This window comes from Mirounga leonina, unplaced genomic scaffold, assembly GCF_011800145.1.
Source record: "Mirounga leonina isolate KUSES-001 unplaced genomic scaffold, KU_Mleo_1.0 Mir_101046, whole genome shotgun sequence".
NCBI classification, from domain to species: Eukaryota; Metazoa; Chordata; class Mammalia; order Carnivora; family Phocidae; genus Mirounga; species Mirounga leonina.
This window is the reverse complement of record NW_023270055.1, coordinates 677653-705222: the sequence shown is the minus strand read 5'-3', so window position 1 is coordinate 705222 and position 27570 is coordinate 677653. Positions and strand designations below refer to the sequence as shown.

Genomic DNA, 27570 nt, shown 5'->3' with positions numbered 1-27570 from the left:
CTAAAAGAATTAGGAATAGAGGGGAACTACCACAAACTGATAAGGGGCATTTATGAAAAGCCAAGTGCTTTTGACAGCTTCATTCATAACTGCCACACTTTGATATCCTTCATGGGGTGAATGTATTAATAAACTGTGGTCCATCCAAACAATAAAATATTATTCAGAGCTAAACAGAAGTGAGCTATCAAGCCATGAAGAAATAAAGGAAACTTAAATGCACATTAAATGAAAGAAGCCACTTTTGAAAAGGCTACACACAATATGCTTCCAAAGCTGCCATTCTGGAAAAGGCAAAAACTATGCAGTATATTTATATCATTTACACGATTACAAAGAAAGGTATGCCAACCATAAGTGGCCTAATAATAATGTTTAAAAGGTATTTCACTATTACAGAAAAACAGGAAACTCTAAGACAATGTCTCATTATAAACATCCACAAACAAAATTAACAAGTCAGAAAACAACAGATGTTGGCAAGGATGTAGAGAAAGGGGAACCATCCTGCACTGTTGGTGTCAATGCAAACTGGTACAGCTACTCTGGAAAACAGTATGGAGGTTCCTCAAATCATTGAAAATAGAGCTACCCCATTGACGCAGCAATTGCACTACTGGGTATTTACCCCAAAGATACAATGTGGTGATCCAAAGGGGCATGTGCACCCCAATGTTTATAGCAGCAATGTCAACAATAGCCAAACTATGGAAAGAGCCTAGATGCCCATCGACATGAATGGATAAAGATGTGGCATACATATACAATGGAGTATCACTCAGCCATAAAAACAAACAAACAAACAAAAAAACTCACAAAATTTTGTCATCTGAAACATCTTGTATGGAACTAGAAGGTATTATGCTAAGCGAAATAAGTCAATCAGAGAAAGACAATTATCAGTATGATTTCACTCATATGTGGAATTTAAGAAACAAAACAGAGAAGCATAGGGGAATGGAGGGGAAAAATAAAACAAGACGAAATCAGAGAGGGACACAAACCATACGAAACATATTTGTTTCATAGGAAACAAACTAGTGTTGCTGGAGGGAGGCTGGGGTAAACAGGCGATGGGCACTGAAGAGAGCACGTGATGTAATGAGCACTGGGTGTTATATACAACTGATGAATCACTGAACTCTATCTTGGAAACTAATAATACTCTATACATAAATTAATTGAATTTAAATAAAAAAATAAAAAAACATTCACACACATTTTGAAAAGTAAATTAGACATTATTACCAGGATGATAAAAACTTCTCAAAGTATAGTCATTTCACAGCATGCAAATGATTTAAGCTTACAGACAAATCAAATTAAAGGACAGTTCCTAGTATTCAGCAAGCAGAGTGTTTGGAAAATTTATTAAATTACAGTGAACTGAAGGTAGTTACAAACACTGTACACATATTGAATACAAACCTCACTGAGCAAAACTGCAGATACATGTAATGAGTATCAATATATATGACTATATTAAATATACGGAGAAGTATATACTGAGAAATCAAACTGATTATTTCAATTAAAGCATGAAATTGCCTTATAAAATTCATTTCACTTAAAGCATTGAGAGGATTTTGCTGTAAGATTTTGTTCTTGTTTAGTTAAAACACGTACCTGGGTTTCATACAAGTGGGCAATATGAAATTGAACTGCAAAGGATCATGGAAAATAATTAATTACAATACAGTTGATTAAACAATAAAAATAAAGAAAATGGTAAAATATAAGGAAATGCTAAAACTAAAGGTTACAAATCTGATTTAGGAGTGTGTCTTTTGTGTTTACTTAAATAACATGCAAATAAATCTGCTAAAAACCAAAAGTATATTAAAAAAAACTTGCTGGAAGTCATTATTAAATTAAAATGTAATTTTAATTACTTACTTTTTAACTCCAGAAAAACTTTAACATATATTTGAAACATTAAAAATCAACGCTAATTATTATATGAAACTCAAATGAGCAATAAGTAAATATACCTTTTCAAACATCATAACACAACATTCACAAACTTTCAACTTACTAATAAAGTTACTATTTTTTTTTAAGATTTTATTTAATTTGACAGAGAGACACAGCGAGAGCAGGAACACAAGCAGGGGGAGGGAGAGGGAGAAGCTGGCTTCCTGATGAGCAGAGTCCAATGAGGGGTAAAGTTACTATTTAATAAAGATATATTTTCTAAATATACAAAAGCTGTCCCTTTATAGTAAGTCCCCCCAAAAAGTATTTCATTGTAAGTAATAGATCAGTGTAATACAAGTAACACATAGAGGAAATGAGTTCTTTTCAGGTTTTCAGTATTACGTGGTGGCTAAAGAAGAAAAAAAGTCAAATCACTTAAAAAGCAGGATTATAAAATAAATACATTTGAAAAATCAAATAAAGTAGAACATTTGTCCTTCCCTTTTTTTGGAGCTCTTCCTGTTGCCCAGTTCCAAATCACTGGAGCATTAATGATTCAGTGAATACCATAATGGTCAATAAAATAAAATTATAAAATTACAACTAAAGTTTAGCTCTTTGAATTTTATGGTTTTCATTTGTTTTGTTTGTTTGTTTTTTAATTTATTTATTTGACAGAGAGTGACATAGCAAGACAGGGAACACAAGCAGGGGGGAGTGGGAGACGGAGAAGCAGGCCCCCATGGAGCAGGGAGCCCGACGTGGGGCTCGATCCCAGGACCTTGGAATCATGACCTGAGCCAAAGGCAGACACCTAACGACTGAGCCACCCAGGCGTCCCTATGGTTTTCACTTGTTAATGAAAAAGTGTATTCACTTCTTGCTTAGTTAGATTCTAAGTAGGAGAACCTTTCAAAATTATATGCAGAGTATTTATGTATGTGAATTTTTTTTTTAATTAAAGTCTCACAGCAGTGATGAAATCTGCTGGAGGAAAAGTACTAATATGTATCTCTATCTCCTTTTCTTCTCCTTCCCCACACTTTCTCATTGAAACCACAAAGATAAAATTCATTCTAGGAAGCATGAAAAAATTACAAATTCTTAAGGCTAGCTTTTACAGATTCTGATTCAGAGGCGCCTGAGTGCTTCAGTTGGTTAAGCGTCCTACTCTTGATACTGGCTCAGGTCAGGTCACCATCCTGGGATCAAGCCCCTGAGTGGAGCTCCCCACACAGCAGGGAATCTGCTTGAGGACTCTTTCCATCTGTTTCCCCTCCCCTTGATCACTCTCTCTCCTTCCAAAATAAATAAATCTTAAAAAAAAAAAAAAAAAAATCCTGATTCAGTTAGCCTATTGTGAAGGCCTGGAAAACACTCAGTTCCCCATCTTTCCAGTAACTTCTCTATATCCAGATTGGACAACACTGCATTAGGTATCCATAAATTCCTTTCCATAAAAGGGAAAATTACCTCAAAATGTAGTTAACTCTAAAACCAAACAACTTTTCAGTACAAAAACGGGTTACACATCACACGTTAATCACCTTCCTCAAAGAATAAAAATATCTTCCCTAGAGAGGACAAAAATACTATCACAAGATAACAAAACAAAGAGAAACCAACAGCAAGAACAAAGTCTATTTTATAGGTTATTTTATTCTGTAAGTAAAGAGATACTTTATTTTACACGTTTATTTTACAGGCTGAGAAATTTTATAGGTAAAGACACTTTATTTTATCTAAATGCTGACATCTTTATTTTACATGTTCCAATTTTCTTTCTTTCTTGATGCCCTTTCCCAAGATAGCTCTCCTAACCATGTCAAGTCCAGTTACTACTCATCTTACCTCACTTCAGGTAAAAAGACATGGAAAATCACTATCTCAATTTCCCAAACTTCATACCCATCTAATAAATGGCAAAGGAAGCAAAGATCAGCTAACTTGCACCCTAATACCATCTGAACTTCCTCCAGATTTCAGTCTCAGATCCTATGTCTTTGGCTCACAACTGCATAGCATACAGTGTTATCTTTCATAAGGTATTTCATTCCTAAATGTTTTTTCAAAGAGTAGCATAAAAATACAACTACAAAATTGCTAATCTAGAAGTTTTCAATTATTCACACTGAAATTTGGACAATGGTGCCAAAAATGGTCTTGAAATTCAAACTCTAATTTTTGGAATTACTAGAATAACCATAATTCCAAAAGAAAATCATATATGAGATTTTTCTATCACCTAATTATTTTCAAAAATAATAACTGTACAATCCATTTACTATTTCTAAAAAAAATATACACTTATTTAAAGAAACTACACATTTATGATTTACTAACAAAATGAAATAAATTTTCCATTCAGTTCTTTTTAACTTTACTTTGAACACGTATGATCTTCCCAATTTTACAAGCACAGGTAAGAATTTCAAAACATAGTCATGTTCTGCAGAATATTCAAATCCTCAACAATATTAACAGAAGGAAGAGAAATCATTTTTCCATTTAAGTAGAATGTGCAACAACCACTACTGGTGATACCTAGCACAAAACAAGCAATCATTACTAGTGACAGTGCTCTATTAGAAACTAATTTCTATTGTTAAAGAAGTAATCATGTTGATTATTTTCAACAACCACCACCTACCCAAATCAACTATCTTAGAGTCTTTGAATCAGGCTTGTGCTCCTCCATTTCTTATTTTCAATAATTCAAAGACAGAAACAAAAATACAGTTGATTTGAAAAGGTATTTATAGTCATGATTTGAAATGTACTGTGGATAATGTATTAACCAAAGAGACAAAAGAATTATTATACTTAGAAATACTTACTTTCAACACTGGACAAAGTACAGGGATTACAGTCAATCAAAGCTAACTGAAAATGCTGTGAGAGAAAAGTGAAAATATTAATATGTTAAATTCAGATTTACATAAAATCAACTTTTATATTTTAGGCTCTGTAAGGTCTAACATAATAATGGAAAGATATTATGCACCTAAAACACAATAGTGAATCAAATAAAATTACCGTGATTTAAAATCGATTATAGAAAGAAAAGTGTTAACAAGTCATTTATTCCATCAGACAGCTAAAAATGAAGAATTTGGGGGGTAAAAACTTTATCCTGTGTCTACTTTTATTAGATGGAAAAAAACACAAACTTATTTCAGTATTCACATAAAAAATTAAGTTACAGAAATATTTAATGAATTATGCTTTCCAATTCACTACATAAAAATGGAAAAGTCCAATGGTTTCTTTAAGAACATAAATGATTTTTAAAAACTTATTTGAAAATGAAACTTAAAATTTAGAAACCAAAAAATTCTAGGGGAATTATCTTTTTTTTTTTTAATGTTTTATTTATTTATTCATGAGAGTCAGAGAGAGAGAGAGAGAGAGGCAGAGGCAGAGGGAGAAGCAGGCTCCCCACCTAGCAGGGAGCCCGATGCGGGACTTGATCCCAGGACCCTGGGATCATAACCTGAGCCGAAGGCAGATGCTTAACCATCTGAGCCACCCAGGTGCCCGAGAATTATCTTTAAGAATAAAATATATATGCTTACACAGATTCTTCCTTTTCACTGTATTTCAAGACAGTTTATTTTTTCTTCTAAAGATTTTTTATTTATTTATTTGACAGAGACAGAGAGAGAGCAGGAACACAAGCAGAGCGAGTGGGACAGGGAGGAGCAGGCTTCCCACAGAGCAGGGAGCCTAACAGGGATCATGACCTGAGCCGAAGGCAGACCAGCTTAACAACTGAGCCACCCAGGCACCCCTTCAAGACAGTTTAAAAATGAAATCCTACATATGTAACAAACAATCCAGGTTCAGGGCACCTGGGTGGCTCAGTCTGTTAAGCATCTGCCTTCAGCTCAGGTCATGATCCTAGGGTCCTGGGATCGAGTCCCATGTCAGGCTCCCTCAGCAGGGACCCTGCTTCTCCCTTTCCCTCTAACCCTGCCTCCTGCTCATGTGTTCTCTCTCTCTCAAATAAGTACATAAACAAAATCTTAAAACAAACAGACCCATGTTCATCTGTGGATTATCTATCCTTTTAAAAACTATACAAATTGTGTGTAAAATATGGAGAATCATTCATTAAATGTTAAAATACTAACAGTATAGCTCTACTCCTCATTCTATCAAATAAGTGTAACACACAATGTAAACAGAATTGTAACGGTCTACAGACACATTTATATCTAATATATACTCAATAAACTAGTAATTAGGTAAACAAAAACCAGTATTACTAATAATTTGCTAATTAGTTATACATAATATATAACATATTACATGATAATATGTAACATTTGCCAATACTAATTAACAATATATAACAATGTAATAATATATAACTTATAGGATATCTAAAAATATTTAATATACTAATTATTTACAAGTCATTCACTTATCTATCTGTAGATATTAAAAACACAGGTAACATTAAAACATGAAAAAACTGGGGTGCCTGGGTGGCTCAGACTTTAAGCGTCTGCCTTCGGCTCAGGTCATGATCCCAGGTTCCTGGGATCGAGCCCCGCATCGGGCTCCCTGCTCTGTGGAAAGCCTGCTTCTCCCTCTTCCACTCCCCCTGCTTGTGTTCCATCTTTCATTGTGTCTCTCTCTGTCAAATAAATAAAATCTTAAAGAAAAAAAAAATTTGAAATTGTCTTTAAAAAAAAATGAAAAAACTAATCATTTTACTAAAAACACTAAGTTCTGACATCTATTACTTGTCATGATAAACATCACTTACATAAACTGCTCAAAAACAGAAGACAAGAAGCACCTGAATTTTTAAAGTTAAATGAAAAATAAAGCCTGTTTTGACCATTCTAGAAAGTATTCCCACAAAAATACATATCATTTCAAAGCACCCATTAATTTTAACGTTAAAATAATCAATTACAACATCATTAAGTAACCAAGGGACAAGTTATTAAAATATCAACTACAAAAATGCCATTCATACCTACAATGTGTATATTTAAAATTTTGAGACATATTAACATTTCAAGCTGAAATACCAAATTGTACATGTAGTTCACAGAGTATCTTCTGCAAGTTTTAAAAACTAATCTTATATGCAGAATTAATGTGGAATTCTCTGGAATACGTAACTATGCTTTTTAAACAGCGTCAGATAATGGCAAAAAAAGGTTTCTATCTGATATTATAACCAAAGAATAGTTGCAAATAGCACCCAAGGTAGAAACACTTAAGGGTGGTAACACAAGCTTGTTAGGCTTCTACATGGTATGTAGGCCAACCTTTATACAAACAGTGCTTGGGAAACTGGCCATCTACATGGAAAAGAATTAAGCTGAACCCTATCTTACACTATACACAAAAATTAACACAAAATGGATTAGAGATGTTAATATAACAACAAACTATAAAACTGCTAGAAGAAGACATGAAGGAAAATCTTTATATACACTAATTTTGGCAATGATTTCTCAGCTACGACATACACAACAATAGAAAAACAAACTGGGCTTCTTGAAAATTAAAATCTTCTGTGCATGAAAAAAAGACCAGCAATAGAGTGAGAAGAAAACCCACAGACTGGGAGAAACTATTTCCAAGTCATGGATCTGATAAGGCATTAATATTCAGAGTATATAAAAACCTAAAATTCAACAGGAAAACAAAGAAACCAGTTTAAAAATGAGCAAAGGATTTGAATAAACATTTCTCCAAAGACAAGCATATGGTCAATAAGCACCAGAAGCTGCTTAAAATTAGTCATTACAGAAATACTAAATAAAATCCCAATGTATTATCAATTCATTTAAAAAAAGGAAGACTGATAATTCTTTTAAATGAAAGAAAAAAAGGAAGTGCTGACAAAGATGTGAAGATTCTGAAACCTTTGTAATGCTGGTGAGAATGTACAATGTGAAGGCACTGTAAATGAACTTATTTATTTATTTATTTTTACATTTATTTGAGAGAGACTGAGAGAGTACGTGGGAGGAGGGTCAGAGGGAGAAGCAAACTCCCAGTGAAGCAGGGAGCCTGATGTGGGACTTGATTCCAGGACCCCAGGATCATTACCTGAGCCAAAGGCAGACGCTTAACCAACTAAGCCACCCAGGTGCCCTGTTAAAACTTTAGCAACATTATTAATAAGACAATTATACCATATTTATCAATTACTCTCTTAAGTATATTTCCAAAAGAACTGGAAGAAGGGACTCAAACACATACTTGTAAACCAATATTCACAGCAGCATCGTTTACAACCACAAAAGTGAAAAAAACAAAATGTCCATCAATATGTGAGTGAATAAAAATACTGTTATATACATGCAATGTATATTACTCAGCCATAAAAAGAAATGGAACGTTGGTATAAGAATATGGATAAACCCTGAAAATATTATTTTTAGTGAAATAAACCAGACACAAAAGGACAAATACTGTGATTCCACTTATGTTCAGAGACAGAACATAGTACAGGGATACCAGGGTCTGGGAGACAAAGGAATGAGAAGCCATACTTTAACAGGTGCGTAATTTTTGTAGTATGCTGGAAAACATGGGAAATGGACAGTGGTGATAGTTACAGAACATTATGAATATACTTAATGTCACTGAATTGTAGACTAAAATGATGCACACTTAAATGTCTAAAATAATCAGTATTATGTATGATCTGGTACAATAAAAATAATAATACTTTAATCATTCAAAATAATACCTGAAAAAATTAGGCTACCCTATATATAATGCATTTCATACACTTAAAGGCTTAAAATGTATACCAGGGGTCCCTGGGTGGCAGAGTAGGTTAAGCATCTGACTCTTGGTTTCAGACCAGGTTATGAACTCAGGGTTGTGAGATCAAGCTCCAGGTCAGGCTACGAGCTCAGCAAGGATCCTGCTAAAGTTTCTCTCTCCCTCTTCCTCTGCCCTTCCCTGTGCATGCTCTTTCTCTCTCTAAAATTGATAAATCTTGGGCGACTGGGTGGCTCAGTTGTTAAGCATCTGCCTTTGGCTCAAGTCATGATCTCAGGGTCCTGGGACTGAGGCCCACATCGGGCTCCCTGCTCAGCGGGAGTCAGCTTCTCTCTCTCCCTCTGCCTGCGCTCCCCCTGTTTGTGCTCTCTGTCAAATAAATAAACAAAACTTTTAAAAATAATAAAATAAAATAAATAAACCTTTTTAAAAATTATACATCTATTTACTGAAATGGGACAAACTATTACCATGAATATGGCCCTTAAACAGTAAATACTTTAGTCATTAATACACCAATATTAAGGATTATTAAGAATAAATAATGCACAAAACCATGCAGACACTAAGGATATGAAGTTCCAAAAAATAAACCGCTGTTTTTATCAACATTCAATGCTGATCACAATATATTGCATACTATAAAACACTGAACAAACTCTTTGATGAGATTTATGAACTCTCTGTACTATTTCTTACATGTAAATTTACTATAATATGAAAATATAAAGTTAATAATAAAACCAAAGCCAAAAAGTGAACTTACTCAAGAAATATACAACATTTGAACACTATGAATACTGCTTTTATTTTCTCATTATGCAAAGCCAAATGTGTCTCCTTACTGTGATAACAGAGCAAGACAAAACTATTTTAAAATATGTGTACTATTAAAAGCAAAACATATTTAATAAATGCTTTCTTTTGCACAGGAACGATGGCATTACAGTCACGTATCTTATTTATCTTGAAACCACATACAATGTAATGTGAGAAAAAGATTTTTCCTAAATGAGTCATCAAACTAACCCTAAAAGAATTTAAGATGGTAGTATTTCAGTGCTATTATTACAGTAAGACCCCCCAAATCAAAGAGTTGTGTATAACTAAATCGCCCTACATTTAATCTGAGTATTCCAGATCCAACAATGAAACCTGTCTTGCAGAAGCAGAAATCCTGAAAGCAGCAGAAAAATTACTGCTTTCGTGTTCTAAATCCAAGACAACATAAAATATTAAACATTTCCAGTGAAAACCTTTATACAAAAAACAAAGACAAAAACAAAACAAACAAATGGGGACTGTATCAAACCACAGCATAGGAAACCTTCAGCAAAATTAAAGGGCAATACACCAAATGAAAAAAAAAAATCTACAAATCACTTATCTGATAAGAGGTTAACCTCCAAAATATATAAGAACTCATTAAACAGAACTGCAAAAAAAGAAACAATCTGATTAAAAATAGAGTATCTGAAGTGACATCTTTCCAAGGAAGACTAAACATGACCTACCAGTGCATGAAAAGATACTCAACACTACTCATGACCAGGGAAATGGAAATCCAAACTATAATGAGATATTTACCTCACACCTTTCAGAATGGATACTATCAAGAAAACAAAAAATAACAAGTGTTGGCAAAGATATGGAGAAAATGCACTGTTGGTGGTATGTATGTAAAGGTGCAGCCTTTGTGGAAAACAGTACAGAAATTCCTCAAAAAATTAAAAATTCAACTACAATATGATTCAGCAACTAAAACACTAACTCAGAAAGATATATGCACCTCCATGGTCTTAGCAGAATTACCTTTGATAGCCAAGACAGGGAAACACCGAAAGTGTCCATTAGGATAGATGAATGAATAAAGAAAATATCGTATTTATCTATATATACATATATACAATGGAGTATTACTCCATCCTAAAAAATGAAATCTTGCCATTTAACATGGATGAACCTAGAGGGTATTATGTTTTGTGAAGTAAGACAAATATCATATGATCTCAGGTATACGGAGAATATAAAAATTTCAGAAAACTTGAATTTAAAAAATAAAAAGCAACTGGAAAAAGACAATTTCTTTAATAAATGGTGTTGGGAAAACTGGACAGCAACATGGAAAAAAATGAAACTGGACCACTTACTTAGAGAATACACAAAAATAAATTCAAAATGGATGAAAGACCTAAATGTGAGATATGAAACCATAAAAATCCTAGAAGGAATGCCTGGGTGGCTCAGTTGGTTAAGCCTCTGCCTTCGGCTCAGGTCATGATCCCAGGGTCCTGGGATTGAGTCCTGCAAGGGGCTCCTTGCTCAGTGGGGAGGCTGCTTCTCCCTCTGCCTGCCACTCTCCTTGCTTGTGCTCTCTCACTCTCTCTCTCGCTCTGATAAATAAATAAATAAAATCTTTAAAAAAAAATCCTAGAAGACAGCACATGCAGTAACCTCCTAGACACTGGCTATAGCAACATTTTTCTAGATATGTCTCCTGAGGCAAGGGAAATAAAGCAAAATACTGGGACTTCATAAAAAATCAAATGCTTCTGGGGGGCACTTTAGTCGGTTAAGTGTCTCACTCTACGTTTCAGCTCCAGTCATGATCTCAGGGTTATGACATGGAGCCTTGCATCAGGTTCCGGGCTGGATTGGGGAATGGAACCTGCTTAAGATTTTATGTCTCCCTCTCCCTTTGCCCCTAACCCAGTCTATCTCAAATAAAAAAATAAAAAAAAAAAGCTTTCTGAACAGCAAAGGAAAAAATCAGGAAAACTTAAAGGCAACACAAAATACTACAGGCGCTGGCGAGGATATGGTCAAAAAGAAACGCTCGTGCACTGTTGGTGGGAATGCAAACTGGTGTAGTTACTCTGGAAAACAGTATGGAGGGTCCTCAAAAAGTAAAATACAGAGTTCATCCTATGATCCAGCAATCAGACTACTGGGTTAGAATACAAAAAACACTAATTGAAAGGGATACATGCACCCCTATGTTTACTGTAGCATTTTTTTTACAATAGCCAAGTTATGGAAGCAACCTAAGTGTCCACTGATAGATGAAGAGAAAAAGATGTGATATACTGATACAATGGAATATTAGTCATTAAAAACCTAATGAACCTTTGCTAGTTGTAATGACATGGATTGATCTTGAGAATATAATGCTAAATGAAATAAGTCAGTGAAAGACAAATACCACATGATCTCACTCATATGTGGAATTTAAGAAACAAAACAAAGGGAAAAAAAACAGAGCAAACGGTGAAATAGACTCAACTCTAGAAAACAAACTGATGATCATGGCACGGTGGGGAGGGAGATGGTTGAAAGAGGTGATGAGGATAAGGAGTGTACTTGTGATGAACATGGGGTGTTGTATGGAAGTGCTGAATCACTGTACAAATGAAACTAATACATAACTCTGTATGTTAACTACATTGGAATTAAACATTTAATAACAATTAATAGAAATAAAAAACAAAGAAAGCTCATAGATACAGAAAACAAACTGGTGACTGCCAGTGGCAAAGGGTGGGGAACGAGCAAAATGAGTGTCGGTGGCCAAAAGTTACAAACTTCTAGTTTGTAAAGTCTGTCTATCTATTTATTTGAGAGAGAGAGAGAGAGAGAGACAGCGAGAGAGGGAACACAAGCAGGGGGAGTGGGAGAGAGAGAAGCAGACTCCCTGCTGAGCAGAGAGCCCAATGTGGGACTAGATCCCAGGACCCTGGGATCATGACCTGAGCCAAAGGCAGATGCTTAACGACTGCGCCACCCAGGCACCCCTGGTTTGTAAAGTCTTAAATAATAAGTCTTGGGATGTAACATACAGCGAAGCAACTGTAATAAATAATTCTGTACTGTATATAAGGTTGCTTAAGAAAACTGAATGTAGGGGCACCTGGGTGGCTCAGTCGTTAAGCGTCTGCCTTCGGCTCAGGTCATGATCCCAGGGTCCTGTGATTGAGCCTTGCATCAGGCTCCCTGCTCAGTGGGAAGCCTGCTTCTCCCTACCCCACTCCCCCTGCTTGTATCCCCTCTCTCACCGTCTCTCTCTCTCTGTTAAATAAGTAAAATCTTAAAAAAAAAAAAAAAAAACCTGAACGTAAAAAGTTCTCATCACAAAAAAAAAATTGTTTTAGCTATGTATGATGATGGTTGTTAACCAAACTTACTCTTGTGATCATTTAGCAATATATACAAATTTCAAATCACACTGTACATCTGAATTGCATATGTACACTATACATATATGCTATCCATTGTGTCTCAATTTTTTGAACTAATAACTTAAGTGTTGGAGTGAGGCAATCATAAAAACTGGTTGGTTTTTTGAGAATATTTTACGTAAGTAGTCACTGAAAATGAATGAAAGGCATGCCCGGCTGGCTGGCATGGTCAGTAGAGCATGTGTCTCCTGATCTTAGAGTCTAGAGTTTGAGCCCGAAGTTGGGCATAGCTTACTTAAAAAACAAAAAAAGAAACTTCAAAAAGCAAAGGTTCACTTATTTCCATTGTACACAGTGTATACTCCTTTTACAACAATCCAAAACAGTAAAGGCACGACACATGACCAAAACTTGAGGTGGGAAGAAAGCCTGAGATTTGCTCCATCACCAAAAGGACACATGGCCTACCATCCATTCTGTTTTGTTTCCTATCAGGAAAGACCAATCTTCTGCTTTAAAATATACACAACCTTCCTGTTCATTAATCAAAGTAATAAATTTCAATTTCATACCAGCCAATCTAAGAATGATAGCAAAGAACCATGAAACTTGTTTTTCTTTCATTAAAAACGTATTTAACTGGGGTGCCTGGGTGGCTTAGTCGGTTAAGCATCTGTGTTCGGTTTAAGTCATGAACCATGATCTCAGGATCCTGGGATCGGGTCCCACATTGGCCTCCCTGCTCAGCGAGGAGTCTGCTTCTCCTTCTCCCTCTGCTGCTCTCCCTACCTGTGCTCTCTCTTTTTCCCTCTCAACTAAATAAAAATAAAATCTTAAGGAAAAAAAATGGTACAATTAATGCATCTGAATCAAAAACTTCGAAACATTAACTAAATATATTAAATGTCTAACTTCTAAAATACGTACAGTAACTGTACACTATTTATCCGGCCTGGCACAAGTCTGATTCTAACATTGCTATCTGCTTGCTAAATTCACTGATAATATATGAAAAGATATATTTGCTTTGTTTTTTCTTTAATCTATTATATTTGTTTCTAACATGTTGTATTGGTCTTCCTGGTTTGGAAAACAAACAAAATTCCTGAAACTGTATCCCTTAAAAAGACACACATGAGAATAAAAGACTTTACAGGATAACTAAATACTTGTGGAAGACTAACTAGAGTCATACAAAAACTCACACAAACAACAAAGTTAAATACCACCAACAGGGGTGCCTGGGTGGCTCAGTCGTTAAGCATCTGCCTTCGGCTCAGGTCATGATCTTGGGGTCCTGGGATCGAGCCCCGCATCGGGCTCTCCACTCAGCGGAGAGCCTGCTTCTGCCTGCTGCTCTACTTGTGCTCTCTCTCTGTCTGTCAAATAAATAAATAAAATCTTTAAAACAAAAAACAAAAAAGGTCAACACTATGCCACTAAAGGGAATGCGAGAGAAATTATATATTCTGCCTTCTTTTCCAGTATCCCAATTCTCAGCATAGTTCCACGCCAACCCTCAAAAGAATTCATTACACCTCACAAGAGTGATCTTTCGGAAACAAAGTATCTAGTCACGTTTCTCAGGCTTGACATTTTTATATGACTACTGCATTACTCCCAAATAAAAATGAATTCTATCAAAATGTTCACAGTGCAGTCCTATCCATATTTTCTAGCCATAAAGTAAACCCCACTCATTGTGCTGTATCTCCCCTTAACAGTGGAAACTTCCTGGCATACCAAGTAGCTCAGTTGGTTAAGTGTCTAACTCTTTGTTTTGGCTCAGGTCATGCATGATCTCAAGAGCCCCCCATACAGGGCTCTGATGTCAGCGTGCTGTCACAGCTTGAATATTCTCTGGCTCTGCCCCTCCCTCTGTGTGCTCACACATGCACACTTATACCCTCTCTCTTTCAAAGTAAATGAATCTTAAAGAGAAAAAAAGTGGAAAATGTCTGATTTTCCTTTACCAAAGGTATTCTGAACTATACATATGTTTCCTCTACTTCCTCATTCCCTTCTTGTCTGGCTATCAAATACCAGTTAGTAAATATTTTTTAGAAGTTAAAAATAAAACAATTATTTTGGGGAAAAATTTTTGATTAAGCTAATACAAACAGATACTATTTCACTAGTAATGTACATGCAGGCTTCTACTAAAATAGCACTTCACATTGTTAAGGCCAAAAAACCAAACACTACGAAGACATAATTGAAAGTATGTATCAAAGATATTTATTCAAAATGCAATTTTGATAATCTGTGGTATAGTGTGAACCAAACTAATGCTATCTTGAACAAATCTGCCACGATGAACACTCTGTGACCTAAACCCTTCTTGACCATCACAACCACCAAACCACATTCTTTCCTTTAACTGCACCCTTAGGTATACCTTCTGATCATAATATCCTTGATCTGCCCTAGAGATAAGACTATGACACACACTTATTCTGAAATTTATTCTAACACACACTTATTCTTCCTCAGCATTTTCCCCAAATTCTAAGGCTATAAAAGCAGGTCCTAGGAGAAGTGGACTTGCAGAGGTCTTTTCATCTTGAGGCTGCCCAGATACACTCTATCCCCAATTCCCTTTAATAAATCATTTTTCAGCAAGTTAGACCTTCTTGGGCTTTTTCTTAGGTCTTAGCTCCTTTGGCCTTTGAAGATAATTTTGCATATGCCTTCCCTTCATGCAACAAGTATTCAGGAAATAACTAGCAGAAAACCAACAAATAAAGCTAGCAGCACTTTTTTTTCATTGCAATCCGATGAATACATAGACATTGCTTAAATGTCACCACTTTTAATAAACGAAAATTTATATAATAGTGATGAAATTTTATTCTCAGTATTTTGACAAATACTTTTTCTAAATTATATGAATTTATAATGTATTAGATTATCCCAATGTGCTTATAATTTGAATTTTGTGTAAAACTACGCTCTGAAAATACAGTAGCAAAGACAAAATAATCTGGAATACCTACCAAAATTAAGTTTATTCCAGAATATAAATCCATAACTACCTTCTTCATCAAGAAAAGCTTACTACAAAAATAATAATTTAATAACAAACTGCCAAATAAACAATCTCCTTATTGATGCAGTAGAAATTATGAACGACACAAAAGCTAATGGATTAAATTCAACACTGCCATTTTATTTTAAAACACTACAAATGAGATCTTGAAATAAGATCATATGAATAGATATGAGAAAAGTTCTGATTACATTATTTTACCTGTAAAATGAACTGTGTTACTGTAAGGTAAACAATTTCAACTGAATCTAATTATAAAGCAGTTCACCAGAGCAGCTTTTACTCAGATTTAAAAAAAATTTTTAATGATCTTTTCCCTTCTTGGAAAGAGGGAATACAGCACATTTTTCAGTGCAAATTCTAAATTAAGAAGCTCAAGAAACAATTTCTATTCCTGTGATGACATCTTCCAAAATTTAACCACCATGAAATAGATGATGAGCATATTTCACATCTGTAAAACATCTTCAACAAATTTCATCAATTTTGTGGAGAACCTGCTTCTCCCTCTCCTCCCCGCTCACACTCTTCTCTTGCTATCTCTGTCTCTCTCTCTCAAATAAATAAGTAAAACCTTAAAAAAAAAACTTCAGGGGTGCCTGAGTGGCTCAGTTGATTAAGCATCTGCCTTCAGCTCAGGTCATGATCCTGGAGTCCCAGGACTGAGATTTCACACATCAGGTTCTCCACTCAGCGAGGAGTCACTTCTCCCTCTACCCCTTGCCCTGCTCGTGGTCTCTCTCTCACATTCTCTCTCTCAAATAAATAAAATATTTTTTTTTAAAAATCATCAATTTAAATTATGTATTTCCAGGTCCCCTGGGTGGCTCAGTAGGTTAAGTGTCTGTCTGCCTTTGGCTCAGGTCATGACCCCAGGTCCTGGGATCAAGCCCCTACATCGGGCTCCCTGCTGAGCAGGAAGCCTGCTTCTCCCTCTCCCTGTGCCTGCTGCTCTACCTGCTTGTGCTATCTCTGTCAAAAAAATACAAACCTTAAAAAAAATTAAATTATATTTCCATTAAAAAAATACTCATGCATAGAAAATTTATAGACCATGAATTCATTTCTTCACTGAAGGGTAATTTAATTACAGCTTCATAGGATAAACTGTTGGAAAATGCTACATATAATGGTATCTGAAAAAAACCCAGAACCTTCCTTATATAGAAGTTGAATGCTTTAAATATCTTCATTTCCATTCCACCATTGTTACACTAGTTTTCTTCCTACATATGAACATATGAGAAAGAATCTACTTCTTTCATGTCTGGTAATGATCCTACATCAAAGATGGAAAAGCCAAAAGAAAAGACAACATGGATTCTTGATGTCATAACTGAACTGAATCAATTAATCCTTAAGTCTGGAATTCCTATACAAACTACTAGTTTTTACCATTATTTCAACAAACTTGAGCTGGGATTTAAGTTTCTACACTAATACATTACACCAGGAAACACCATGGTGTATTAGAGAGGTTTCATACTAGGTTGGCTAGACTAAGTTAAATTACTATAGTACAACTAAGGAAAATTAAAGACCTCCTAAAGAGAGACTTTCATTCTGATTCCTATCATCATTCATTTAAAAATGCTAAGTAGTTATATCATATATAAAACTTACTCATCCTGAATTAAACTTATTGATTGCTAAAACGGTCCCACAACAGACAAGGCATATTTCTATTAACAGAGAAAACTTAAAATGCAAATGCCAGCATGAAATAAAAAAAAACAAATAACACATACAAACTAAGAGAAAAATTAATGGTCAAAAACATGCCAATATTCTATTTTTCATACAGATGAAATCAGCATCAGAAAACTGTCAGAAGTTTGAATAAAGGAAAGGTGCACAGAAAAAGCTGCATGTATCGAAGGTATTTTTAGTAAAATCAACATCATTTGAAGGTTTGTAACTCCTTACTTAAGCCTAAGGAAATAAAAGCAAATACAGGATGTTTTTCGCAGGCATCAGTAAGTAAAATTACTTTCACCAGGGGGCGCCTAGCTGGCTCAGTCGTTCAGCGTCTGCCTTGGGCTCAGGTCATGATCCCAGGGTCCTGGGATCAAGCCCCGCATCCGGCTCCCTGCCCAGCGGGAAGCCTGCTTCTCCCTCTCCCACTCCCCCTGTTGTGTTCCCTCTCTAGCTGTCTCTCTCTGTCAAATAAATAAATAAAATCTTTAAAAAAATAAAAAATAAAAATAAATTTTTTTTAATTACTTTCACCAGCTCGTGAACATTATCTAACACTGCTCTGTGTAAATAAGGGATACTCTAAATATTACCAAACCATTAAATGATAGCTTTAATTTAAAACAGATTTTAGTAGTACTAACCACTGTATTATTATTCAGTTAATCTTTTCTTCACTAATTTTATATACATATTCCGTATTTAAGAGAAAAAACTTTTTTTCTGGGTTTTGTTTTTTTTTTTTTTTTTGGTCTTCCAAAGTATTTCCAGAACACCTGTAAAACAAACAAAAACAAAAAACAAAAAACAAAAACAACAACAAACAAACCCAACTGTGGTAGGATAACATGTTGCAAAAAATCATACCATATTTAGTTTCTTCCCACTATTATATTTGCATCTTTGATATATTAATATATACACTGTGAGTGTCAAGAAAGGATTAAAATCTTCAAGTTGTCATTGCCATACTTACATTTTAATTCCACTAAATTCCCATATATACAGTTCGATAAATGCCTCTCTAAAGATAAAAGTGATATATGTGACTCCATTCTCTATATCTGCTGCATTTAATCTGGGACTTATTTCTTAGCAACACTTCTTTCTGGCCACTGTGTAATTAATTTTTTAGTTTACTTGCAATGGTTCTAATGTTCTTGACTATTTGTGCGCTCAGTATCATTCTTTTTTAAATTCCTAAAATGCAGAGATAATTAAATTCGTTACTTTAAATATCTGAAGAATTAAGGCACTGCATGAATACAGAGTACAGTAAGGGATTAACTCAGCAGGTGTCCACTGTGCAAACACTGCACTTTAAAAGAAATGTCTGGACCCTGATCAACTCCTGAGAAAGAATCTCTAAATCCTTCGAACAGGGGCAACTGGGTGGCTTAGTCGTTAAGTGTCCTGATTTCAGGGTTCTGGGATCGAGCCCCGCATTGGGCTCTCTGCTCAGTGGGAAGTCTGCTTGTTTGTCCCTCTGCCTCTGCCCTTCCCCATCTCATGCTCTCTCTCTCTCTCAAATAAACAAACAAAACCTTTTGAAAAAAATTAAATTAAAAATAAAACTAAAATAAATCCTGGGCCCCTGGGTGGCTCAGTTGGTTAAGCGACTGCCTTCGGCTCAAGTCATGATCCTGGTCCCGGGATTGAGTGCACATCAGGCTCCCAGCTCGGCGGGGGGCCTGCTTCTCCCTCTGACCCTCTCCCCTCTCATGCTGTTTCTCTGTCTCTCTCTCTTTCTCACAAATAAATAAATAAATAAATAAATCTTAAAAATAAATAAAATAAAATAAAATAAAATAAAATAAAATAAAATAAAATAAAATAAATCCTTGGAATATCCTGCGTTCCAAGTGTGCCTTCTTATACTCAGAGCCTTGAGCCATCCATATGATTTCTGCTAACATTACTTTTGCTTGGGGCCTGAGGCCACATGGTGTCACTCTGATGTTAGAAGGGGCTGCTGATGACTGAGTTATAAGGTCAGCCAGGTATGCTCTCCATATCCACATTACCAACTCTCAGTATTACACATACCACGAAAAACAAACAAAAAAACAAAAAGCTTGGGTACGCAACCCTGGTTGGCAATACTGTGTGTGTTATCACACATCATTACCAGAAAATTGAGTACTATTCACATGATTCTGCAATGGGAAAGGACAAACAGGACTCTTGTCTCTCCTGGACTCCATCTTTTTGTGCCTTCTCCTTTGACAATTTTAACCTGTATTCTTTCACTGTAATAAACTGTAACCATAAATACAACTGTTGTCGAGTCCACTGACCTCTAACAAATTGCTGACATTAAGGGTGGTTAGGGGATTCCCAATCACATCTATTTTAAATAATATCTATTTAGCATTTGCATGTTAGTGAGCTCAGAGTAAGTCCCACCATAAAGTCACACACACACATGAATCACCTTTGCAACCAAGATATTCCGTAACAGAATTGTATCAGGAAAAGAGCAAACATTCAAAATGGTCAGAAGTTCACAAAACTTGTTTTCCCCCAGAAACCTGAATTCTCTCAAAAAGCAATGCTTTTTTTATGCAAAGAAACTCTAATCCCATTAATACCTTCAGAAAACATAAAATGATAGCACAAACACATAAACTCTGAAAAATCAAGTTTTGACAACATATTTCCGTTAGAATTAAGGTGTTTAACAATAACGCATTATGTTTTTTGCAGTGATGTTTATACTCACCAACTAGCAGTCTTAAGAGGTAAGAATCTCTTATAGAATTTTGCTATGACATTTTGCTATGACATGTATCCTGCTATAGAAGTTGACAGATTTCTAATCAATCTCAAATGAAAGGCTACCGAAGATTAGATTCCTGACAGGGCATCAATAACCAACTCTTCTTTATCTTTATGACGGCCAGCGTTTTACATGCTCAAATGAATAAAAACCCTGTTTCCTGATAACAAAGCTTAGGATAAAACATTTTTAAAGATAAAATAAAACAAACTAAGTAAAAAAATCTAAAATACTAAAAACTTATCTTGCATATCTTACCATCAAATCTACTGCATACCATGAAATTCAACCCTTTTCTAAGAATTTAGTTTCTATCCTAAATGCATTCATTTTTTAGTGGTAATATAAATCCCAACATTGTTTTCAATACTGTTAAGACTTAACAACACACACACACACACAAACACACACATGGAATAGTGTCTATTCCAGAAAAACCCAAGACACCTACCTTTAAACTAGATTCATAGTCTGTGTTCACTTTGAACATAAGCCCAAGTCGTAAATGAATTTCCTTGGCTCGACAAAAACTGGGATCAACATAAAGCACCTCCTGAAATGCTTTAATTGCCCTGAAAAATAAAGACAAAAAAGAATCTAAAGTTTTAATATTTACATGTACTTTTCTTGGTCGTTCAGGAAACATTCTGGTTACACAATTTTAACAGAAATTACAACTTTATAAAAACATTACTAATGAACTAAATTAAGATTAGGAAAAAGTATGGAATCTCAGTCGAACTTTTTTTTCAACGTTCACAAATCATTCAACAATTTTTAAAGGTTTAGTAACATTTTCAGTGAAAACAACCAATTTAAGTTTTTGTGAAGCATCTCAGACAGTGGAACAGTAGCAAAGTTTTTAAAAGGGCAACAGAGTAAGAATGTTAATCTTCATCCTCTACAGCTCCATATAAATCTACTTTTAGAAACTTCACTTTTGCCCATCACATTTTCTATACATTCCCCTCAGAACCAATTATTGGTAGAATGTGATACAGATAGGGGTTAGTATTTACTTCTTCCATAAGGAATTCCTACAATACAGTCTTTTCCATAAATTATCTTACCCCAATAGAAATGAAGTACACCTTTGTCATAAATCAAGGACTCTTATTTGTGGGACTGCTTCTGACTTGCCTTATCTACGTCAACTTCATTTGTCTATCACTCCATCTTTGTTGAATTCTATACTGTTTTAATTAATTTGTCTTTTTAACAAATTTTGATTATAGAGAAAAATCCAGACTAGATATATTTTGAGTATTTTTTAGTACTGATTTATGTAAATTATTACTTCCTCAAAAAAACGAGCATGACACGAGCCAAAAAGAAAAACTGAATCTCAATTACAACTGACCCCTAAACAATGCAGGCATTAGGGGCACCTAGCCCTAGCACAAGAAGAAAATCCACTTACCATTTTTTACTCCCCCAAGACTTAATTATTAATAGCCTATTGTTGACTGGAATCTTTATCAGTAACATAGCATTTCAATTAACACACATTTTGCATATGTATCATAAAATATATTCTTATAATGAAGTAAGCTACAGAAAACACATGTCTTTAGTAAATCATTTGGTTAGGTTCCTACTTCAAAAGTACTGTGTTTATATATACAAATAATATAAAAAGGTAGGGTTTTTTGGGAAAAACATATAGACATAATTTAAAAATAAACGGTCAAAATTTACATTCATCTTTCACAGCCAACTTAACATTGTCATATGCATAAAGCAATATTTTCAACCTACAATAACTTATCTCCCTTCTGATTTTATGTTCTTATATTCAATTTAAAGCTCATGAGTTATAGTAGTTATGTGAAAACTATCCAGTATAAGGTACATATAAACTTCTCTACTCCTAAACGCTACAGTTCTTTGTTCTTAGCATTACATTGGATTTCACCTAAATTTCTTCTAGCTGGCTAAAAAGACTGCATCTAATTGGCACAAATAACTAAGTAATGATTTAAAAACAGCCATCTTTCCATCTTAACAAAGGGCAGAGTACAACAAAATTTTCCTTTAGTATAACTTATAGCCTTATTTCTAAACAGATCTCTCCCAAAATTTTCTAAGTCCCACTTCTCATTTTTATGACCTTCTAATCTCTTCCCATTTGTAAGTGATCAGAAGGCCATGAACCTAATGTAACTGTGTACAAACAATGCCAATTTTTTCTTTTAGTAGAATATGCATTAAATTATTAAGATTAGGGTCCTGAACATAAGGCTGGCTTTTGCCACTAAATATAATTATGTAAGAATGAACAAAAATATACACATCTTACTTACAGTATCAACAATTAGAGTTTTAAAATTAAGTGATCTTTATTTATTTTTTAAAGATTTCATTTATCTATTTGACAGAGAGAGACACAGTGAGAGAGGGAACACAAGCAGGGGGAGTGGGAGAGGGAGAAGCAGGCCTCCTGCCAAGCAGGGAGCCCGATGCGGGGCTCAATCCCAGGACCCTGGGACCACGACCAGAGCTGAAGGCAGATGCTCAACGAATGAGCCACCCAGGCACCCCAAAATTAAGCAATCTTTTAAAGGACTTTTCTAGTTCTAAAAGTTCAGAATTATAAATCCTGTGACTAGGATCTGGAAGAAATTTATTTATAGAGACATTAAAATGGTCATAATCTACTCAGTAATATTATTCACTAAAAAGGACAGTAGGTAGCTTAAGTTTAAGATTACTCAAAGCAACGTGTAATTTAGGAGAAAAAAACTGTTAATAGCATTCTAATTCACAAGTTTACTTAACAAACAATGCAGCCCTTCTAAATGTGATACAATTAACTGGCCCAAAAGCCAAAGAGCAAGAATAGTAACAGCAGGGAAAGTCATACAACTAAAAGCTAAACATTCAACTTTAAGAAACCATATCAAAAACTGGTCAAAGACTGTTTAAGATCTCTGTATTAAATATTCAAATGAGGGGTGCCTGGGTGGCTCAGTCATTAAGCGTCTGCCTGTGGCTCAGGTCATGATCCCAGAGTCCTGGGATGGATCCCCACATCGGGCTCCCTGCTCAGTGGGAAGCCTGCTTCACCCTCTCCCACTCCCCTGCTTGTGTTCCCTCTCTCACTGTCTCTCTCTGTCAAATAAATAAAATCTTTTAAAATAAATAAATACACAAACAAACAAATAAATAAATATTCAGATGATCCATGCAAGGTGATTATAAACCCTGGCAATTCACTCTTAGATTCTCACACAACTTAAATGAAAACAATAAGACCCAAAATATTTCCTGTATTTTACAGTTTACAAAATCTTACCTATGACTATCAGTTATTCCTCAACAATGGAGAAATGGTTTCATTATTCCTAATTGTAGGATATTGAGAGTTTATAATCAAGTTACTAATATTTGGCGATCACAAGGTGTTAGCAGATATGCTGAGTGGAGGGAATGAGGGATGAACCTGACATTAAAATACTATATGTGCTTATTACACACATACAGATACGCACACATACTCGCACACACACAAAGTGGAAACACCTGGCTTAAGTCAACTTACCAGTGAAATGCATTGTAGTAGAAGTAAACCAAACCAAGGCCATATAAAAAGGCAGCATTCTGTTAAAAAGAAAGAAAGAAAGAAAGAAATTCCATAGTAAAAGTTTTTACACTATTTTCTAGATTAATTAGAAACCTAGTACATATGACATGCTTTTATGTTCTGGAAATTCTACGACATATTGTAATACACATAAAAGAAACAATGAAGTCATGAGGGAACATGTCTGCAGAAGCCAAACTACTTGAAGAAATATTTTCAGTTTCTTTTTTATGAAGTCCACAGTGAAAACAATCAAAATTGCAATCTTAAAATTTGTGTGAAACCACAAAAGACCCCAAACAACCAAAATAATCCAAAGAAAGAACAAAGCAGGAGGTATAACACTTCCTGCTTTCAAACTGTATTACAAATCTACAGTAATAAAAGTAGTAGAGTACTGGCATAAAAAATGGACCTACAGACCAAGGGCACAGACTGGAGAGCCCAGAATTAAACCCCCACATTTAAAGTCAACTATTATTCAACCAGGGAGTCAAGAATACCCGATCGCAAAAGGACTGTGTCTTCAAATGGGATTTAAAAAATGGATAAATACATGCAGAACAATGAAACTGGACCCCTTTCTTACACTAATCCAAAAAATTACTTTGGAATGGATCAAAGACTTAACCCAATACCTGATACCATAAAAGTCCTAGAATAAAATGTAGAAAAGAAGCTCCCTGATAGTGGTTTTAGCAAGGATTTCTTGGATATGATAAGAAACAAAAGTAAAAATCATCAAGTAGGACTACACAAAATGTAAAAACTTCTGCACAACAACAAAAACAAAAAACAATTAAAAACATGAAAAGGTAAATCTATAAAATGGGAGAAAATTTCTGTAAACCAAGTATCAGGTAAGGGGTTAATATCCATAATAAATATATAAAGGACTCACATAAACTTAGTAACAAAAAGTCTAATTTAAAATGTCCAGAGGAGGGGACCTGGGTGGCTCAGTTGGTTAAGCGACTGCCTTCGGCCTCGGGTCATGATCCTGGAGTCCCGGGATCGAGTCCCACATGGGGCTCCCTGCTCAGCAAGGAGTCTGCTTCTCCCTCTGACCCTACCTCCTCTTGGGCTCTCTCTCTCTCAAATCAATCAATCAATCAATCAATAGATAAATAAAATCTTTTAAAAAAATAAAATAAAATGCACAGAGGAGGGGCGCCTGGGTCACTCAATCGTTAAGCATCTGCCTTCGGCTCAGGTCAGGATCTCATGGTCCTGGGATCGAGCCCCACATCGAGCTCTCTACTCAGCAGGGAGCCTGCTTCTCCCTCTCCCACTCTCCCTGCTTGTGTTCCCTCTCTCTCTGGCAAATAAATAAATAAAAATCTTTAAAAATAAAATAAAATGGGGCGCCTGGGTGGCTCAGTTGGTTAAGCGACTGCCTTCGGCTCAGGTCATGATCCTGGAGTCCCGGGATCGAGTCCCGCATCGGGCTCCCTGCTTGGCAGGGAGTCTGCTTCTCCCTCTGACCCTCCCCACTCTCATGCTCTCTCTATCTCATTCTCTCTCTCAAATAAATAAATAAAATCTTTAAAAAAAATAAAAAATAAAAAATAAAAATAAAATAAAATGTGCGGAGGAACTAAACATTTTCCAAAGAAGACAGTCAGATGACTAACAGGTAAACAAAACAACAAACAGAACAAAAAACAAAAACCAGATGCTCAACATCTCACCATAAGGGACATACAATTCAACACCATAATGAAATATCACCTTATAATTCTAAAAGCTAACAGGAAAACTTGAAGATATAAGAAGTGTTGGCAAGGATACAGAAAAAAAGGGAAACCTTGTACACTGCTGAAATATAAATTGGTTCAACCATTATGGAAAACAATATGGAGGTTCTTTAAAAAATTAGATCTACCATATGACAGAGTGATCCCGCTTTTGGGCCTTTATCCAAACAAAATGAAAACAAGGTAGTGAAAGGATATGTGTACCCCCATGTTTACATAAGCAACACTATTCACAATAGCCAAGATGTGGAAACAACCCAACGTACCATCAACAGATGAGTGGATAAATAAGATGTATAAACCCACTCAAGTATTATGCAGCCTAAGAAAATACATCCTTCCCATTGTGACAATATGGGAAGATCCTGAGCAATGATGGTGAACAAGATATCAGAGAAAAACAAGTACTGTATGGTATCAATCACATGTGGTATCTAAAAAAGCCAAACCTGTTAAAACAGAGAGTTAGAGGTGGTTATGAGGGTAAGGGAAGTGAAGGGATAGGACAGGTTTTGTTTCAAACTAGCAGTGGGTAGCAAAATAACCCCTCCTGATCTAGTGCACAAGACAGTGAACATTGAAAACCATACTGTATTATAAACAACAAACTTGGGCAACGCTCTTGGGTCCCCTCCTTCTTCGGGAGCTTTGTAGTGTCACTTTACTATCACTCAATTAACTGCTTTGCTCCCCAACAACAACAAAATCAAAAACTTGCTATTCCAACCACCAAGAAGAAATGATAATTATACAATGTGAGATGGTAATTATTGCTACAAGTGGCTATCATATTACTATATATATAACTAGCATATGTACATCTTAATTTTACAATGTTATACATCAAATATATTTCAATTAAAAATAAGTATATGAAAAAATGCTCATTACCCTTCACAGCAACGAAAACCAAAATCTCAATAAGATATCTCCTCCTACCTACTAAGACGGCAAAACTAAAAAAGACAAAAAAAAGTAGTGACAAGGTTATGGAGAAAAAGAGTAGCAACACATCCAAATAATGTCAGTGTACCCTCTTCAAAGGAAAATCTCAACAGTATTCCCAGAGAGAATCATGGTGATCTATGCAAAAGGACAACAAAAAAAACCTTATATGGAAATGATCCTAAATTTTTGTTGTCACTTTTATACCTATTTTGAAGATTAGGAATCATTTTCTACAAAATACATAATTTATTAAATTCTTCCTTTGCATCAATCAGAATCAAGTGAGGTTTAGAGGATTTATAATTTGTCCAAGTGTCCATCACAAACCCCAGTTAAATAATTATAGTTTCATATGATTATCATTGTAATAACCCTATACGATGTGTTTGTGTTAAAGAAAAAAAATGTGGCTGAATGTTACCATTCAGATGGTACATTATGATGGTACATTAAGATGATGAGATATCCTAACTTTCCTTCTCCTCAGGGTTGTATCAAATATACAGCTACTTTCAGATTAGTTACCTAAGTGAAATCCAGACACTAGTTGAGTGACTTCTACATATCAAGCAGCTGAGAAAATACCCACATCAAAACAGGCAGAAAAGACCAAGACACTCCCACCATATTCTCCACTTATCACCATGTAACCTCCAAATCCAGCCTTCACCTTAAGGAGCAAAGTGTTTGGACTACACATTTAGGGGCCCAACTTTTAAGACTGCCACTCAAGGGGCGCCTGGGTGGCTCAGTCATTAAGCGTCTGCCTTCGGCTCAGGTCATGATCCCAGGGTGCTGGGATCGAGCTCCGCATCAGGCTCCCTGCTCCGCGGGGCTCCCTGCTCCCACTCCCCCTGCTTGTATTCCCTCTCTCACTGTGTCTCTCTTTGTCAAATAAATAAATA

At 35.3% G+C, this 27570-nt stretch overlaps 1 protein-coding gene across 5 annotated transcripts in view; it reads right to left on the bottom strand.

Moving 5' to 3' along the window:
* Nucleotides 1-27570, bottom strand: part of LOC118009497 (lysine-specific demethylase 6A-like) — a 170418-nt gene that overhangs the window by 78727 nt on the left and 64121 nt on the right. For 4 of the 5 annotated variants that reach the window (XM_035003638.1, XM_035003790.1, XM_035003720.1 and 1 more), the window contains exons 5-8: nt 23919-23977; nt 20829-20949; nt 4755-4809; nt 1627-1661 (exon numbers count right to left, since the gene is read on the bottom strand). In XM_035003638.1, coding sequence (XP_034859529.1) covers nt 1627-1661; nt 4755-4809; nt 20829-20949; nt 23919-23977 — 270 coding nt within the window. Of the gene's footprint in view, nt 1-1626; nt 1662-4754; nt 4810-20828; nt 20950-23918; nt 23978-27570 lie in introns of those variants that run through there. The other variant, XM_035003557.1, reaches the window with a different exon arrangement.